The 19,077-nt window shown below is 38.8% G+C and overlaps 1 protein-coding gene across 2 annotated transcripts in view; it reads left to right on the forward strand.

Annotated features, from left to right (window-relative positions):
• Positions 1–19,077, forward strand: part of Arhgap32 (Rho GTPase activating protein 32) — a 230,203-nt gene that overhangs the window by 85,393 nt on the left and 125,733 nt on the right. For both annotated transcript variants that reach the window (XM_076924591.1, XM_076924592.1), the window contains exon 2: positions 2,639–2,747. In XM_076924591.1, coding sequence (XP_076780706.1) covers positions 2,643–2,747 — 105 coding nt within the window. In that variant the 5' untranslated portion in view covers positions 2,639–2,642. The remainder of the gene's footprint in view (positions 1–2,638; positions 2,748–19,077) is intronic.

A 19,077-nucleotide genomic window follows, 5' to 3' on the forward strand; every position in this document is an offset into this window, starting at 1 on the left:
AGATGACTCTGCTTAAGAGCACTGGGTGCTCTTGCAGAAGACCCAAGTTTAAGTCCCAGTACTCATGATGGCTAACAACAGTCTGTAACTCTGATCTCAGGGGATCTGATGCTTTCAATAGTTTCTACAGGTGCAGCATGCACATGATTGTGCACTCACACAGCAAAACACTCACACACATAAAATAAAATAAAAATCTCAAAAAACAAAAAACCCCTCTGGCTTGAGATTTGTACAAATTCCTTAGTTGGTAGCTTTATGGTCTTTATTAGTGTTAAAGGTTTTCAGACCTTGTTTTTAAAGGTCTTGTCTGGCTTGTCCCTTTTTCTTTTCATCGTTCACTGCTCTTAAGTCGTGAGACTTTAGTTAGTTAACTGTTTAATCAGGTTCACTGTTAAGTTAAATACATCTAGTGAATTCCTTTTAAAAAAGTTTCAGACTCCCTCCTTTGTTTTTGTTCTACATTTATTTTCTCATTACACACACACACACACACACACACACACCCACCCACACACACACACACACACACACCCCTCTTCCATAGCGTGGAGATGAGAGAACAAGAGAACAGTGTTCAGGATTTGATTCTCTCCTTTCTCCATGAGGTTTCTGGGGGCCAAACCCAGGTATCAGGCATGGGGGAAGCATCTTTATCTCCTGGTCCATCGCCTCTCCAGCCTGCATCTAATGAATCTGTAATTGCAGATGTATTTCTTTAGTCTTAGAGCGAGCACTAGCTTTTCAGTACTCCAATTCCCTGTTGAAATCTTCACTTTTATCTATTTTTCTTTCATTTCATTGAACATATTAGTCATAAATATTTTAAGCAACATAATAAAAAATTAATGCTTCTTACCAGCTTGTGTCTCTCTTTTTCCCCTTGCTTGAGTCCAGGCAAGTAATTGGCTATATGTGGTCCATCTTGGACCACAAGGTTTCTCAGTTCTCTGTTTTTTCCTGTTGCCTGCCATGCGTTCTTTTATCTGATGCATTCTAGGGAAGTTTTAGTTTTGTAGTTTATCTGCCTTGAAAACTCTTACAGTTTTTAATTACATTTATTGATTTATTGTATGTGTGTAGTCATATGTGTGTGTGTGTACATGTTGTAAGTACATGTGTGAAAGTTATGTCTTTCACTATGTGGTTGGGAGATAGAATTCAAGGCATTAGGCTTGGTGGGAAGCACCTTTTCCCACTCATCACGTCATCTCAATGGCCCCTTATCTGCCATTTCTTGTTGGGCTAGGAGTGATGTTGCTTACAGATTTCTCTGTCTGGAGCAGAATCCACAAGTGGACCATAATAAATGGACTTAGCCTTTTCTTTTTGATAATTTATAAATCTGAGTTAGATAAGAGTTTGCCTCTTAGTGTTTATTGGATAGCATCTAATATAGATAGGAAATTTGCAAAGAATCTTTTTTTAAATATTTTTTTTCTAAATTGTATGTTCCCTAGAACTTCTGACACCGTGTGGCTTTGTTATAACCTTAGCGTTACTTCCTGTTCTTCGTGGCTCAGTTCCAAGACAGCAGTGCCATCTTGTCCCTGTCATCTCTTCAGCATTCAGCATCGGGGTGTGTGTGTGTGTGTGTGTGTGTGTGTGTGTGTGTGTGTGTGTACATATTATATTCTCTAAAGCCCTATCAGTTTAGGTAAACACAGCCTAAAACCTTTACCCAGTCAACCTACGCAAAATTGTAGTAGTATGCTGGGATATTTTTTCTATAACTGTTTGGAAAAAAATCTCTAATGCCACAAGAAACACTAAATGCATAATTCATTTTATTGGGCTTTTCTTCCTCTCCAAGATTTTAGTCTTGGAAATCTTACACTCCTTCAGACGAGTGCATTGATGTAGTTTGCATAGCATTCATAATTACTCTCACTGATGGTGCTAGTTGGATGTGCTCTGTTCCATAAATTGGAACTAAAAGTTACTCATTTCTTCCTTATCCTGAATTTTCATCTATGTATCACTCACACACACACACACACACACACACTCACTCACTCACATGTATGTTCATATGTGTGCACATGTGTACATGTTCATGTGGAGGTCAGAGTTGTATCTTCCTGTTATTCTGCCCCACATCCCCTCTTGAGATGGTCTCTGTGACCCTGAAGCTTGGTAATGCAGCTAGGCTGGCTGACCTATAAACTTCTGGGATTTCCCAGTGCAGGGAGTAGAGGCAGGCACTACTACAAGTTGGCTTTAATTTGTTCACTGGAAATCTGTGCATCACGTCCTCACGCTTGTGCAGTAAGCACTTTACCACCAGAGCCAACTTCCCATTATGAAGTTTTGCTAATGCTTAGCACAGTTCTGTAGGCACGGTCTCAGAGTAAATGATTTCTGTAACAGATCATCTTCAAGGTTTGTGTTATGTTGAATAGATGTAATCAGACCTTGTATAATAATTACTACAGTTATTTTCTGGAGTAAGAAGCAGGTGTTTGGTATATCAGGTCTCTGGAAGCCAGTGTGGAAATGAAGGATCACCACTAGCCATCCCAGTTCTTTGAGTTAAACTTAAAATCAGATTTTTTTTTTCCTTTTGGATTGTGTTCATTGAAACAGTTTTCATAGAGATGGGAATTCTTACAGAAATCTCTCGTATTTCTCTCTCTAGGAAGATGAAGTCCTCAATACATTCCGAAGAGGATGATTTTGTTCCAGAGCTACATAGAAATGTCCACCCCCGAGAGCGGCCTGATTGGGAGGAAACGCTTAGCGCAATGGTAAGTCAGTTGTGTACATATGTATAAAGTAGTTACATAAGTAACCATGATGGAAACAGCACTACTCACAGGAAACAGTACAGTGGTTTTTGTTGCTTTGTTTGTTTATTGAGTAGATCCTTTCAGGTACTGTTTTAGACACTGTGTGTAGGGAGGGAGAATGCTGCCTGCAATAACAATTGCTGGCTATATGAGAAGGCCTGTATAGTCTTTGTGTGAAGGTGAAATATGAGCAGACGCTGAAGAATGTGAAGGAGCAAGTAGTGTGCTTATGTGGGAACATATTAGGCGGTGGAAGAAGTTGTTAAATAAAAGCTATGTCATAGAATTAAAAAGCAAACTGGAGGGAATATACAATGTGGCTCAAATTAAATGGGCTGGGGAAGAATATGAGATAAGGCAGAAGTGTTATGAGCACTGGAGAACAGATCATGTGCTTTCTTGTGATCCAGTGACAAGGGCTTTGGCATTGTATGCTGAGTGGGGTTGTTAACCACTGAAGGACTTTTGGCTGGTGACTGACAGACAGAATATGGCTTGACATATTAAAGGAAGCCTAGATTGCTAGTAAGTTGTAAGAGGCAAAAGAGCAAGTCAAGAGACCAGTGAGGGGGTGCTATGTAATACAGGAGGCCAGTGAGGGATGCTATAGTAATACAGGAGACCAGTGAGCGATGCTGTAGTAATACAGAAGGCCAGTGAGGGATGCTGTAGTAATACAGGAGGCCAGTGAGGGAGTAATACAGGAGACCAGTGAAGGATGCTATAGTAATATAGGAGGCCAGTGAGGGATGCTGTAGTAATACAGGAGGCCAGTGAGGGGGTGCTATGTAATACAGGAGGCCAGTGAGGGATGCTATAGTAATATAGGAGGCCAGTGAGGGATGCTGTAGTAATACAGGAGACCAGTGAGGGATGCTGTAGTAATACAGGAGGCCAGTGAGGGATGCTGTAGTAATACAGGAGGCCAGTGAGGGGGTGCTATGTAATACAGGAGGCCAGTGAGGGATGCTGTAGTAATACAGGAGACCAGTGAGGGATGCTGTAGTAATACAGGAGGCCAGTGAGGGATGCTATAGTAATACAGGAGACCAGTGAGGGATGCTGTAGTAATACCGGAGGCCAGTGAGGGATGCTGTAGTAATACAGGAGGCCAGTGAGGGGTTGCTATGTAATACAGGAGGCCAGTGAGGGATGCTGTAGTAATACAGGAGGCCAGTGAGGGATGCTATAGCAATACAGGAGGCCAGTGAGGGATGCTGTAGTAATACCGGAGGCCAGTGAGGGATGCTGTAGTAATACAGGAGGCCAGTGAGGGATGCTGTAGTAATACAGGAGGCCAGTGAGGGATGCTGTAGTAATACAGGAGGCCAGTGAGGGATGCTGTAGTAATACAGGAGGCCAGTGAGGGATGCTGTAGTAATACAGGAGGCCAGTGAGGGATGCTGTAGTAATACAGGAGGCCAGTGAGGGATGCTGTAGTAATACAGGAGGCCAGTGAGGGATGCTGTAGTAATACAGGAGACCAGTGAGGGATGCTGTAGTAATACAGGAGACCAGTGAGGGATGCTGTAGTAATACAGGAGGCCAGTGAGGGATGCTGTAGTAATACAGGAGACCAGTGAGGGATGCTGTAGTAATACAGGAGACCAGTGAGGGATGCTGTAGTAATACAGGAGGCCAGTGAGGGATGCTGTAGTAATACAGGAGGCCAGTGAGGGATGCTATAGTAATACAGGAGGCCAGTGAGGGATGCTGTAGTAATACAGGAAGCCAGTGAGGGATGCTGTAGTAATACAGGAGGCCAGTGAGGGATGCTGTAGTAATACAGGAGACCAGTGAGGGATGCTGTAGTAATACAGGAGACCAGTGAGGGATGCTGTAGTAATACAGGAGGCCAGTGAGGGATGCTGTAGTAATACAGGAGACCAGTGAGGGATGCTATAGTAATACAGGAGACCAGTGAGGGATGCAGCAGTAACCCAGAAATGATAATGTCTTGACCCAGGATAGCAGCAGATACAGTAAGAACTGGTTAGAGCCCAAATCTAGTCTTTATAGATGAAAAGGATTGTTTCTTTACTCATGACTGAGCAAAGAGTATGAGCTAGGGATGTCAAAGATGACTTCATGCTGTTGAACTGATTAACCTGAAAAATGGAGTGTATTGAGTTGCTGGGAAAACACTGTAGTTGAGAAATACGTACAAAGACCATCAAGGTAGTTTTCCAGGAAGTCTGTTTCAGCTACTCATTTAATTTATATAAAAAAACCTATAATTTGGATCTATCAGTAAACATAATGAAATTCTTTTTTATGGGCTATAATACTATTTTCAATTTAGTTCAAAGTTAATATTTTCTTTCATAAAAATTTAGTATAAACATTTATCTATCAATGATCTATGAGAGATCAGAAATTCAGTTTGTAAAAGGTCTCTTCTTCAGATAGATTTGCAACTATTGATATCAGGTCATAAGAGTAATGGTCTTTTTAATTGTGGATTAAAAACCAAGGACTTTATGCATTCCGGCCAAGCACACTATCACTGAGCTGTATCCTGAGCTCCAAGCATTTGATGTTAATTGATCAAATTTTGTTACTTGCATTTATAGAGTTATTAGTTTTTATTTTTATTTTCCTTTAATATCTCATTGTACTTCATATTAACTACTTCTCAGTGAAATTTAGTTAGAAGCACCTCATAACAGTTAAATAACACTTGTAATATGGAAACTCATTTTGCACATTCATTGTGGTCTGACTATACTGCTCTGAGCATATAGCTTGAGTCTGAAAGTTATTTTCATTGCAAACTTGCATAGGAAAGAAAAATCTCCCTTCTTAATGTTTGATAGCTTGAAAAGTATATATAGTGGCTTGTGAATACTCATGGCTCTAAGAATACTAGCCTTTCACAATTTGACATGACTTTATAAACTAAGCCTTGCCTTGTAATGTTAGGTTCTGTTCCTTTAGACATAGCAAGACTGTCACAAAAATAAGTTACCAAAGATTTTAGTGTTTAGTATAGAGGTTGAAATATGTCCAACCAAGCATTTTTCTGCAATACACATATTTTCCCTCAAATCAGTTAAAATATATCTTAGTAAATTTTACTTCGGGTTATATTGAACTAATGCTTGTTTAAGTTATTTGTGAGCATCTGTCCTGTAGATGTCCCATACATATCCCTCCCAGGCGCCAAGGCTTCTTCATCTCCTCCAAACTCAGCAGCATCTGAGCCATGTTGGTTACACTTACATTCATCAAGAAGGAAGGAACACAATTTGCTTATTTTATATAATTTTTTTTTTTTTACCAACTGCTGATATTATATCGAGTCTTCAAACAACTATTTTCCCTAAATGGAATTAAGCCAGTTTGTACTTTCTGGATGAATTTTTTGGGCTCCTAAAATTAATCATAATTGAGTTGACTTCATTGAAAATCAGCTTTCCTTGTTCAGCTAACAGTTAGGTTACAGTCTTGTAATTTTGTGAAGAAATTCTAGATGATGATTTTTACACTACATGGTGTTTTGTCTTTGATTTTTCTTTTCTCTTTTTAAAATTTATTTATTTATTTTATGCATATGAGTACACTGTAGTTGTCTTCAGACACACCAGAAGAAGGCATCAGATCCCATTACAGATGGTTGTGAGCCACCATGTGGTTGCTGGAAATTGAACTAAGGACCTCTGGAAGAGCAGTCAGTGCTCTCAGCCTCTGAGCCATCTCTCCAGCCCTTGATTTTTTCAAATAGTTGTTTTTTTGTGAGTTGAAAATGTAGAGTGTATAGCTTAACAATATTAACTTGTTTTTAGTCCACCATGTAATATTTTGCTATTTAATTTAATTAAAAAATAGTGGTCACTATTTTTCCTTTATTCTATGATACTCAAAATTCTCTTTTCTTAATTTTTACATTTTATTATTATTGCTGTGTGTGTGTCTGCATGTATGCTGTGTGTGTATACATGTTCCATAGATGTGTGTGGAAACTAGAATATTACCATAGAAGTTTGTTCTTTCCTTCTATCTTTGTATGGGTTCCAGGGGTCAAATTAAGGTGGTCATATTTTCATTCTTGGGCAGCAAGTGTCATTACATGCTGAGCCATTTGTCAGTCCCCTCTGTGAGATTTTTATGTGATTTTGTTTTTATTTTGATTTTGTCAGTCCCCTCTGTGAGATTTTTATGTGATTTTGTTTTTATTTTGTAATTTGATTGCGTGGTTCTTGAGTATGAGCTTTGTAGATGACAACACTGTACTGTAATATCAAAAAGCTGGACAAGCCTGCTAGATGAAAGGCTTTCCCAAGTCTTCTGGAGCTAAAATTGTTCCTTAATTCTCATATTATGCTGTTTATTTCTGTACTGTAGTACTGATCTTAGTGTGTGACTGTCATCAGTTGTGACCTTCTGCTATCCTTCTGAGAAGGGTGAGATCATTCCTTTTTATTTTTTAAGATTTATTTTATGTACATGAGCACACTGTTGCTGTCTTCAGACACACCAGAAGAGGGCATCAGATCCCATTACAGATGGTTGTGAGCCACCATGTGGTTACTGGGAATTGAACTCAGGACCTCTGGAAGAATAATCAGTGCTCTTAACCACTGAGCCATCTCTCCAGCCGCTGCCCCCTCTCCCCCCCGCCACATTCATTTTAAAAGGATATAATCATGACTTTCAGAAAAATAAAAATATATTTAAGGTAATTAAGGAATCCTTTAAGAATTATGTTAGAGTTCTCTAGAAGAACACAACTGTTATAACACATATACAATAAAAAGGGGTTTACTAGAAAGTCTTACACAATACAGCCTAGTTAATACAATGTGCTGTCTTCATATTGGGGAGGCTGAGTCCCAGTTTGGCTCGGAAGGTTTTGGAAATTCCTAGAGAGTGACTGGCCTTCAGTCCAAGGTGGAAATTCAGATGTTAGTGAAGAAGGGCAGTGGCAGCAGCAGTGAGTGGTATTGAACTCCTGAACTGTCAGACCATCTTGCCAGTGAGCATGAAGACAAGTGTGCAAAAAGCAAAAGCTTGTCTCTTGGACCCTTTTATATCAGGGCCACTATTGGAAGGTGCCACCCACTTTTGGGTTGGGTCTTCCACTTCAGTTAGTCTCATCAAGAAAACACGCCACATGTGTGCCACCTTTCATGTGATTTCAGATCTCATCAAGTTGACATGTTTGCTCTCAGATGTTAGAACTCTTTCAGAGATCCAAAGCAGCTTCACTTACAGACCTGTGGTGCTACAATATATGCAAGCGGATGCAAATTGTTCCGTTCCAGTGGACACAATTTGTATCGCTTTTAACTGGAGATTATTTGAATTACTTTCAGTTTTCTGTAAATTGACTTCCATCTTTACTACATTTAAAATAGTCAAAAATTCAGTACCATTACTAATTCAAGTAATTCCTGGAGGCAACAGCATTCCATTTAAAGGGTATTTAGTAATTTGTTTGCCCATTATTGTCTTTTATAATTCTTCTTTATAGTTTTATAACTTCCTGTAGATGTACATCGAATTTGTGAATAGAAAGACAGCATCTTTTGGGTAGTAGTCCACTCACTCTGTATTACATTCAAGTGTTACATTCAATATGCACACAAAATTACTGAATTCTGTCTTTAGAATGCTAATTAATTTATCTGAGCACATGTGGAAATTACTTCTTATGTCACCTATCAGTTCCTTGTTATAATCTCATTTAGTATTCTTAGTTTTCTCATATGTAAGTTCCTTGAGGGCTGTTGCTATAATCCTTCCATTAAAAACATCACATTCAATAAATATTGAATTTCTGAATGATAAAAGTGTACAGGAGCCTGGTGGGGGGTGCAGTTTACTTGGTTACATACTTGCCTGGCATTCATGAAGCCCCGAGCTTGATCCCCAGGACCACATAAAACCAGGTGTGGAGACTACCACATGTAGTCCCAGAATTTCCAAGGTAGAGACAAGAGGATCAGAAGTTCAAGGTCATCTTCAGCTGTGTAGCAAGTTAGAGGCCAATCTGAATTACACAAGACCCCGTGTCAAAAAACAAACAAACAAACAAACAACAAACAAACAAAAAACCACCAAGTGAGGGCTGGAGAGCAGGCTTAGTGATTAAGATCACTTACTGTTCTTCCAGAGAACCTGAATTTAGTTCCCAACACCCGCATAGCAGTTTCAAACCATCTGTAACTCAAATTCCAGGGGTCTTACACCCTTTTTGGACCTCAGAGGGCAGCAGGCATGTACATTGTGCATAGACATACATGCAAGCTAAATACTCATCTACTTAAAAATAAATAAATCTAAAAATTTAAGACAAAAGAAAATCAAAATGCAGAGATGAAATATGGGCCAGTATTTTACTAACCTTTCTCTAGAACTTCATGTTCACTTTAAATACTGAGTAAAAATGAAGTTTGCACTGCTTTCTCTCAGCAACTAATTAAATGAAATGCCACTTTGAAAAAAAAAATTAAGAGAAACCTTTCAGAATTTTTCTCTAAAACAGTTGCACGTAGTTTTTGACTTTGTGTAGAAATTAATGGGCATAAAAGTTAATTTGTATGGTACAATGAGAAAGTTAGCTTTTCATCAACATTTAAAGAGATCCAGAAATTTATAAACTGTTGAATTTAAAGAATTTTATATAAAGACACTTTAAAAATGAAAGCAATAGTTAACTCTAAATTAATACTCTGCTTCTGATATGATTAGCCACTCTTCACAATTGCTAACAAAAATCATGATTTTGAAAAATCCTATCCTGAGGCTATGAAGCTGGCAATCCTTGTAAAGTACTTGCCACATGATTTTGAGGACCTGAGTTGGATCTATGCATCCACATTAATATCTGGGTGTAATCATGCTTGCTTGTAATTCCAGTTGCTGAGGCCTGTGTAGCAGGGTGCTGGGAACCTGTCTAGGAGCACAGGGAAGAAGGCACTTAAGAGACACAAGGAACTAAAGTCTGGGATTCAGTGAGTGGTGTGCTTCTGTGGAGATGACCCATAGCCCTGGTATTCAGCATTGTATCAAGCATGGCAGCCTGTGAGGAGTTGGGTTAGCTAATCTTAGTAGGGACTCTGCAGGGGAACAGAGTCAGGAGGATGTAAACCGTCATCTGGAAGAGGAAGCTGCTGCAGGAGCCTTTTGCACATATGTTTTTAGCTAAGGTCACATTCATACTCTGGCCATTCATACTCTGGTCAGTGGAAGTCCTTTCCATTCTTAGAGTCTGAGGCATCAGTGCCCTTTTCCTGGCCACGTTCATGTCAACAGCACACATTCAATCAGGACTTCCTCCACTATCCATACCCAGCACTAGAGAGGCAGAAAAGGCTGGTTTGATTAATACCAGTCTAGCTAAATAGGTGAGCTCTGGGTTCAGTGAGAGAGCTTGTCTCCAAGAAGGTTTGGTAGGGGACAACTGAGGAAGACACCTGATGTGATCCTGTGGCTTCTATACATGGGTACAACTGTGCCTATACAGATGTGCACAGGCACAGACACATACATGGAACCCTTCTCACAAAACTAAAAATCTAATGTAGCCATATTGCCTGTAGTCTCAGCAACTTAGGAAACTGAGTTGGAAGCTTGCATGAATCTAGATTTGGGGGACAGCCTAGGCAACATAGTAAGACCCTATCTACCCCCACTTCTTAAAACAAAACCGGTGAACTAAACAAACAAAAATACAGACGTAGAACCTTTCTAAATTACTACAAATAAATTATTTGTAATTAGCATTGAGATTATTTAGTAATTGCATTATTAGGGTCTTTTGACCTGTAACATAAAACAGCTGGAGTGAGTGTGTGTGTGTGTGTGTGTTTGGTTGTAGTGGTGGTGGAGGAGGTTTTTTTTTTTTTAATTTGTTTGTTTGGTTTTTTTCCCCCAGTTTTGGACAAAAACCACCGTGACCATCAGACCTATGTTCCTTCAATTATTTAATGGTTTTGTTATCCATTTTAGGTTCAGTAGAAATACCCAAACAAAACAATATGGACATGTGTGTGAACATTAGGGTTTTAAAAACAGAATGCTTCAGTGCACTCGGAAACCGAAAGGCTGTTGGATTTAATAGTGCAGCGTGGAGCATGCTGCACAGCAGTGTGAATTTTGATGAGCATGCTGTTTCAATGCTTTCTGTTAGGAACATTTTTCACTTCAGTTTACTTTTTGGTCATTAAAATTAATATGTGTTCAGCAGTTTGCTACAAGCAGGTCAGTTCATGTTGGAGCAAATAAAATTATTGATAAGACAAACAAATAGTTGCTCTATAAATACCTCTGAAAACAAGACACAATAACATTTTCTAAAATATGACAGTTTTTAAAATCAAGGAAAACAATCAGTGTGTGTAGTATTGTCAGCTCTGTATGTGTGAGTTCCATCTCCTCTGTCACTTAAAGACACAGTACACACCCCCTGCAAGCCTACACTCAGCTATTCATAAAGGTGATACCTTACAGCCATGTCTTCTTTCCACTACAGCTCCACGCTTTTCTTCATGTTTGTTCCCTCCTACGTCTTCACTGCTATTACCATGCACGTGGCCTGCATGTTCCTCTCCTAAGAACATTTGAGCATCACGAATTTCAGATTTTCTACACATCTCATCTTTGGGACTGCTTGCAAGAGCCTTTCCTTTTCCAGACTTATTGTTTATGTTAATTCACTGACTTTATTTCATCCATATTAAACACCTTGTAGTGTTATGAATCAGCTAATTTAAAGTCCTTTTCTCCTTGATTGTCTTGCTCCATCCACTTTGACTCTTACACAATTCTCAAGGTGTGTTGAGCGTTAGTTCACACCTCAGAGGAAACCTTGTAACCCACCACACTTGGCTTCTTCCATCATTTTGATGCCACCACACTAGAATTTTGATATTATTTTATGTTCAGTATTAGAAATACCAAAAATGAGTTATAGATGACACATTGGATATTGCATATTTGTTCGCAAACCTATGTATGCCTATACCTATGTGTGCCCATGCCTGTGTGTGCTCCTTTGCCTAAAAAGTGCTTTTTTCCAGGTCATTGCAAGTCTCACTTCCTCATCTTTAGAGGTCTTTATTCATATGTAACCATCTTAGCAAAGCAGTAACCCTGCACTCCCCTCTGTTTCTGTTCTAATTTTCTCTATATTACTTACAAATACTGAATTTTATGTGATTATTTGCTTCCTCATTGCAGTGTGAGCTGTGTGAGTAGAGCCTTTAATTATGGTTAGTTACTGCTTTGTTTTCAGTAAATATTTGTTCAGTAAAGGAAACTGCTATTCTCTCTCTCTCTCTCTCTCTCTTTCTTCTTCTTTTTCTTCTTCTTCTTCTTCTTCTTCTTCTTCTTCTTCTTCTTCTTCTTCTTCTTCTTCTTCTTCTTCTTCTTCTTCTTCTTCTTCTTCTCCTCCTCCTCCTCCTCCTCCTCCTCCTCCTCCTCCTCCTCCTCCTCCTCCTCCTCCTTCTTCTCCTTCTCCTTCTTCTTCGAAACTGCCATTCTTTATCCAAAGGAAATGACTTTTTTTTCCCTTTAAAACACTGACCTTTTCTCTTTATTTTACTTTTTGAACATTGTGCTGGTTAGTTTTGTCAACTTGATACAAACTTGAGTCTATGGAAAGTCACCTGGGAAACATCAAATTGATAAATGTCTTGATCAGATGGTACCTCCAGACTGTCTCTATCCTGCTAGTTCACAAATAATGACACGGAGACGTTTTATTAATTATGAAAGCTTGGCAGTTGCTTAGGCTTGTTCCCAACTAGCTCTTATAACTTAATTAACCTGTTTATACTAATCCACATTATGTCACATGGCTCATTACCTCTCCTCAGTACCAGCACATGTTTCTTCCTTTGCCTCTAGCTGGCAAATCTCCTGTCTCCTGTCTCTTTCCTAGAGTGCCCATTCCTTCCCTGATGTCCCGCCTTTCCTCTTCTGCTTTGCTATAGGCCATCCATCTCTTTATTAAACCAATCAGAAGGGGATGGAGAAGATGTTTACAAACGGAAGCTACAAAGACAAGCTTTACACAGTTCACAAGATGACCTACCTGTAAATGTGTCTCTTACTTGCTAATTAATGTGAGGACCCAGCCCACTTTGGGAGGTGCTATTCTTAGGCAGGTGTGCCTGGGCTGTATCAGAAAGGTAGGTGAACAATCCAGAGGAAGCAAGTTAGTAAGCCTCATTGCCCTAGGTCCTGTCCCCAGGTTTTTTGTTTGTTTGTTTGTTTTTTTGTTTTTTTTTTTCTTGAGCTTCCTTTAATGATAAATTGTAACTTGTAAGATGAAACAAATTCTTTACTTCCCAAGTTGGTGTTGGCCAGTGTTTTTTCACAACAGATAGCAAACTAGAACAGACATCAATAAAAGTTTTCTTCTTTGTTGCTTTCTTTCTTTTTTGCCTCCTTTCTGTTAAAATTATAGTGAGATTTATTTACTTTGTAAAAGGCTGACATGGGCAGCTCTTTGAACCTCAGCATTTTTCCTTGTATGGCTTACCTTTCCTATAGAGCAAACTTGGATAGAAGAGCTGGATTATTCCTTTAGAGCAATCTTGATGAGCAGGTGATTTTTTTTTTTTTTTTTGGAGTGTGTTTATGTGTATGCATGTACATGTTTTACTTTTACTTAGTGGCGCTAATGTGCAATATGTAATTTATCGCAGGATAGATCACAATTACTTTCTAGTATCATTGAAGAAAATTAATTTTAACAAAGTATCTTGGGCAGGGATGATGGGTAAATGGGTAAATTGCTTGCAGCTTAAGCATGCAGATCTGAATTCTGACGCCCAGGATTCACTTTAAAGCCAGATGTGCTGCCTGTGACACCAGCACGTATGATAAAGATAGGCAGAAACAAGTGGAACTTGGAGTGTTGCTGCCCAGTTAGTATAGCAGAAACAGTGTTGTTTCGTGAGAGACCCTGTCTCAAAAAACCAAGTAGAGAGCAATTCCAGATGTCACTTCAGGTTAACCTCTGCCCTCCACATACATGTGCACAAGGGTGAGAGCTTAGTAATTCCCCCAAGTACTTGTGTGCACACCTCACCTGAATAAAATACTGGTAAAGGTTGGAGTATACTGTTCTTCTATTTTCCTAGAACCTTTTATAAAGTACATGATGAAATTATATGTATTATTGGGACCAAGTCTAATCTGAAGAAGCAGAATTATTTTAAACCACTATGGCAGTGATGTAAAAATGGAGTGATTGTAAAAAAGGGACAGAGAAGATGAATCTCAGTTATAAAAAAGCATAAAATTGCTAATATGTAAATGTGCTAATTTAGGTTGATTAACTAGCTGTTGCCTAGCAGAGGAGTTGTGATAATTATCCTAATGGTACTTGCTAATAATTGTAAAAATTATTTTAAACTTTGCCTTTGAATAATTTCCCTTGCTGTTAATTGGCTCTCTGAGATGTTTCTAGAAGTGAACCTTAAGGCAACTCTTCTGCTGCAAAGCAGATGCTTGTATCATCATGACTCCTGTTACCCTGGTCTTCTCATGCTTTTGTTGTTAGTTAAAAATAGATAATTGAACCGAAGGAAAAACATAATTTATGTAAGGTTATTTGTAAAACTTATAAATTGTTTGGGGACTTAAACTCACCTTTGGCCTTCTTTGATTTCTGCTTCTGGTTTTCAGTACATGTCTGTGGATGAGTCTAGGTAATTTATTAGCTGTTGTGTTGCTGGGCCTAGTCTGTGGTGTCCAAACATTAGAAAATATACCTATTGCATTTTTTATCTCATAGAACTCTAGATTTTCCTTCCCTCCCTCCCTCCATCCCTCTGTCCCTCCCTCCCTCTGTCCCTCCCTCCCTTCCTCCCTCCTCTCCTCCCTATATTCCTTTCTCCCTTCCTTAACTATGTAGACTATGTAGACCAGGCTGGCCTCACAGAGATCTGTCTGTTTCTGCTTCCTGATTAAAGGTGTGTGTCATCCTGCCTGGCTAGATTGTCATGTTAATAAACTTGTTAGTAAATATGCTAGTTGTTATCAAATGTGTTATACTCAGTAATGTTAAACAGAGTTTTAATTATGTAATTTAATTTGAGTAATGCCAAACAGAGAACTCTAGGCAGCATTCAGTCTTAGTGTGAATATCTTTTAAGTAATTGTGGCAGTTTTTTGTAAATTTTCACATGAACTCATGATATTTAGTTGTAGAAAAGTTTATTTATTTATTTTTTTGTCCAGACTATATGGGGATAAGTTTCCTCGAGAATATAAAATTGTCAAGTCTCTTGAATAAGTGAAAAAAATTATCATTATTGTGTTGTCTGTTTTTGTTAAATATGTATATTTTGTATCCAAGTCTTCTGAAAGTATTCAGAACATACTAAATTATTCTTTCTGTGACATATTTATCCACTAAGGATGCATCGTATATTGATGCTGTCACTTATTGTAATATACTCTAGGTTCAATATGTTTATTTCCTAAGGTATTAGAATAATTATTAAATTTTCCTTATTATCTTTTGTTTCTTTGTCAGAAAGGGGACAGTATTTGACTAAAGATATCTTCAAAGGTATCTGTAAACATTGGTCATTTCAGAGATACCTTATGTATGTTCTTGTTGTCTTTTCGTAATAGCATAAATTTTACATTAAAATCTCATTTATTTAGTAGATTATATAGATATTTATATAGACATACATAGAACTCTGTACAGGGTTTTGTGATTTCTTTTCTTTTTTGACATTGAATTAGTTAATTTATTATTGTGATAAAACAGCTTGATCAAAAGCATCTTTCAGAAGAAAGATTTGGATTTTTTTAGGTTCCAGAGAAGGAGTCTGTAATGACAAAGAAGGCTTGGGAGCAGGCAGTTAGAACAGGAGGCTTGCTGATCACCTTTCATCACATAGGAAGCTTAGTGTGTGACCTAGAAGAGGGACAAGGAGACAGACTATTAAAACCTGCCCCAAGTGACCTATTTCCTCTAACACTGCCCCACCCCTTAAAGGTTCTATAATCTCCCTCAACTGCCTCACCAATTTGGGATCTCCTTTTCAAATGCCTGAGTGTGTGGTGCTATTGCTTGTTCAGACCACTGCAGGCTGGCTGTTTCTTGGCATATTTAGCCCAGTCTGCTCTCTATTTCATGATCCTTTTGTCTCAGCTTCCTGAATACTGGGAATACAGTGGTCATGTGCCCCTAGGATTATATTGTTGTGATGAAATACTATGACCAAAAGCAACTTGGGGAGCAGAGGGTGTATTTTACTCCCAGTTTCAAAGGAAGTCATGGTAGGAATTCAAAGGAACCTGAAGTCAGGAGCTCGTGCAGAGGCCTTAGAGGGTGCTGCTTACTGGACTGCTCACCAAGGCTTGTTCAGTTTGCTTTCTTATAGAATCCAGAACCACCAGCCCAGGGATGACACCACTCACAATGGGCTGGACCTTCCCTCATCAGTCACTAACTAGGAAAATGTTCTATAGTCCTGCTGATAGTCCAGTCTTATGGGGTGGCATTTTCCCAATTAGGGTTACCCCCTCTCAGATAACTATAGCTTGTTCATGTTGACATGGAATTAGCCAGCAAAGCCCTGTGACTGGTTGTATAGGTGCAGCTCTGTCACATAGAGACAACTCTTAGAATTTCATTTACTATTTTTCAACAGTTAAAGATGTAGAACATTTTCCTCTTTATATTTTAGGCAGAAATGTAATTTTAATTATTATCAAGAAATAATATTCATGACATTAGTTTAAAAGTGGCTGTGTTCTCTCCTAGTGCTAAATACAAGAAACAGACTCAATCTTCAGAAACTTAAAGTGGAAAATGGCAGCTCATAACCATATTTTCTAACTTGTTTTCAGATAGTTTTATCGTGAGCTTAGGGGCTGGAAATCATTGGCACTTATTTCTTTTTCTGTAAGTTGGGCTAGTGGAATGTTTTCTGCTTTGGGTCTCAAAACACAGAAACTAGCATCCACTGGTCTGAGCTCTCATCTGGAGATGCCACGGAACAGTTAACTTCTTGCCTTATTCAGGTGGCCAGCAGAAGGTGGTGCCTGTGATCCTAGGTGTGAGGTCCAGGTTTCCTTCCTGGCTGACAGAGAGGAACATGTCTCTGTTCTTGTAAGTGATCTGAATTACTCTCAAGGCCTTTTCAGCCTTTCAAAGCCTGCAGGAGTCTTCTTTGACTTTCATCTCTGTTACTAGCTTGATGAAATCTACTCTGGATTACTGTACCAGATAAATCTGGTATTTTAAGATCTGAGCCTTTAAGCTTATCTACAGACCCACTTCACTGAAGTTCCCTGATAGATGAGGTGAGGGAGAAGCAGGCAGAGGGCTTGTTTTAGAATTTTACATACAGAAGTGTTACGTTTGCTTTTGCTTTTATACATCATAGTGTATTTACCATATTTGATAATATTAGTTGGTGAAAGTAGACATAATGCAGAATTTTAAATCCATCAATACTCATGAAGCCAGTTGCTTGGGCTAACTTATGTATTTAGTATGCTGCTATTGTTAACACAGAACAGCGCTGTGGGCAGAGCGATGGCTCAGCACTTGGCTGCTGTTTTTTCAGAGTACCTGAATAGATTCCCAGAACAATATTGTTGCTCACAACTCTGTAATTGCAGTTCCAAGCTATCCTTGGGCTCTGGGCTCGGGCCTCCTATGATACTGTACTCACCTGCACATCCCCCACATAGACACACACACACACACACACACACACACACACACACACACACACTTGCACATAGTTAAAGAAAATAAAAGTAAAAAAGATAATAAAAAAAAGAGTTAAAAAAACCCCTAGTACTAAATGTATGTAATGATTATACAATATCCCATAAAATGTAAGTCCTAAATTTATTTTATATTTTTTACTTTAGTGAATAACTTTGTGATGACCCTTTTTAATTTATTCTTAAAAAGAGAATTGCTGACTAAAGGGTATAGAGATCCCCAAATTACTTGCCAATTTAATTACAATATTGTGACTAGCACTGCAAACTGCTGCTTCTTTCTTGGCCTCGGTTTCTTGGTGGCCGTGGGGCGGCCGGGTCGTTTTTCTCTCAGTTCTATGACAAGTTCAGTACTTTTCACGTAGTGTGTTTTTCCCTTTGTCTTTGTTCAAAAGATTAGAGGGACCAAAGGAATTAGATGTTATCCAGAAACATTACATTCATGTATTTTCTTCTCAGAGAATGAAAGTTTTAAAGTCTGTTAATGCTTGTTAGTGTTCTGTTAGTGTTCAGTGGGGAGTTTTACTACTTGTTGAAGAAGATTCCCACCCAGAGATGATGCAGCGTGGTTGTACTGGGGAGTGACTGTAGAAGTGGCTTTCATGTCTATTGCAGAATTACATTACTGCGGAATGACATTGCAGTTAGCTGGGCACCGTTACTTACCACTTTATTTGCATAGGTGGTCACCAAAATTGGTTACTTGAAAGACTGTCTTCTGTCATCTGCCTCAGTGGGAGGATGGTGGAGTCATTTTCAGGGGGTTAGGCGGCAGTTAAAGCAGACAGGACAAAACACTGTTTTCCTATTTTTGCAGGCTTTTCCAAATCAGATTATGTTTTACTAGAATGGTTCAATTATTCCTTATTGTTTAACTAGCTCAGACTATAGAGCAGTAAGTGCTTGTCTTGTAGATAGTGTTTCTAGAGACTGTACTGGCTTTTTACTGGAAGAAAATCCCTTTGGATTAGATTAAGCTTCTAGTAGAATTTTGGCCTCAGTTCATGTTACATGAATTCTTATCAAGTGAAGCATGCTCCCCACCTCATCCTTACACAACAGAACTTTTACCAGGGATTTAGGGCTTTGCTTGATTCTCAGTGGAGGTGGCATTCATTTCGGCATGTCTCGCAGCACGTTGACATTGTTCACCTGCAGCATTCAGTGTCATTTCCCTTCCAGTTGTCTTCTCTACAGTTGATGAACATGGCATGTGCTTTTTATATTTTCATAAGAGTGTTCAGAATGGGATGAAAGCCATGTGACAGCTACCTGCTTCCTCTTACACATCCTTGTGCAGACTGACACTTTACATTCAGGATTTAGTCAGCTCTCAGCTGTGTCTCATGTAGAACTCAGTTCAAAACCTCATCAGTACAAACTCCCCATACACTCAGTCATATGCCTTGCCATGACCGAGATTCTCACACGCACAGCAGAAATGACTACAGATTTCTCCTCAGGTCCTCAGTTTTGTGTTACTGTTTCGGCTTTCAGTGACATTAGTAGTTGCTTGTTCACATTAATCTTCTATTTTTATTTCATCTCAAATTTTAATTTTATTTATTGTTACTGT

The sequence above is a fragment of the Arvicanthis niloticus genome, chromosome 26 (genome assembly GCF_011762505.2).
Source record: "Arvicanthis niloticus isolate mArvNil1 chromosome 26, mArvNil1.pat.X, whole genome shotgun sequence".
NCBI classification, from domain to species: domain Eukaryota; kingdom Metazoa; phylum Chordata; class Mammalia; order Rodentia; family Muridae; genus Arvicanthis; species Arvicanthis niloticus.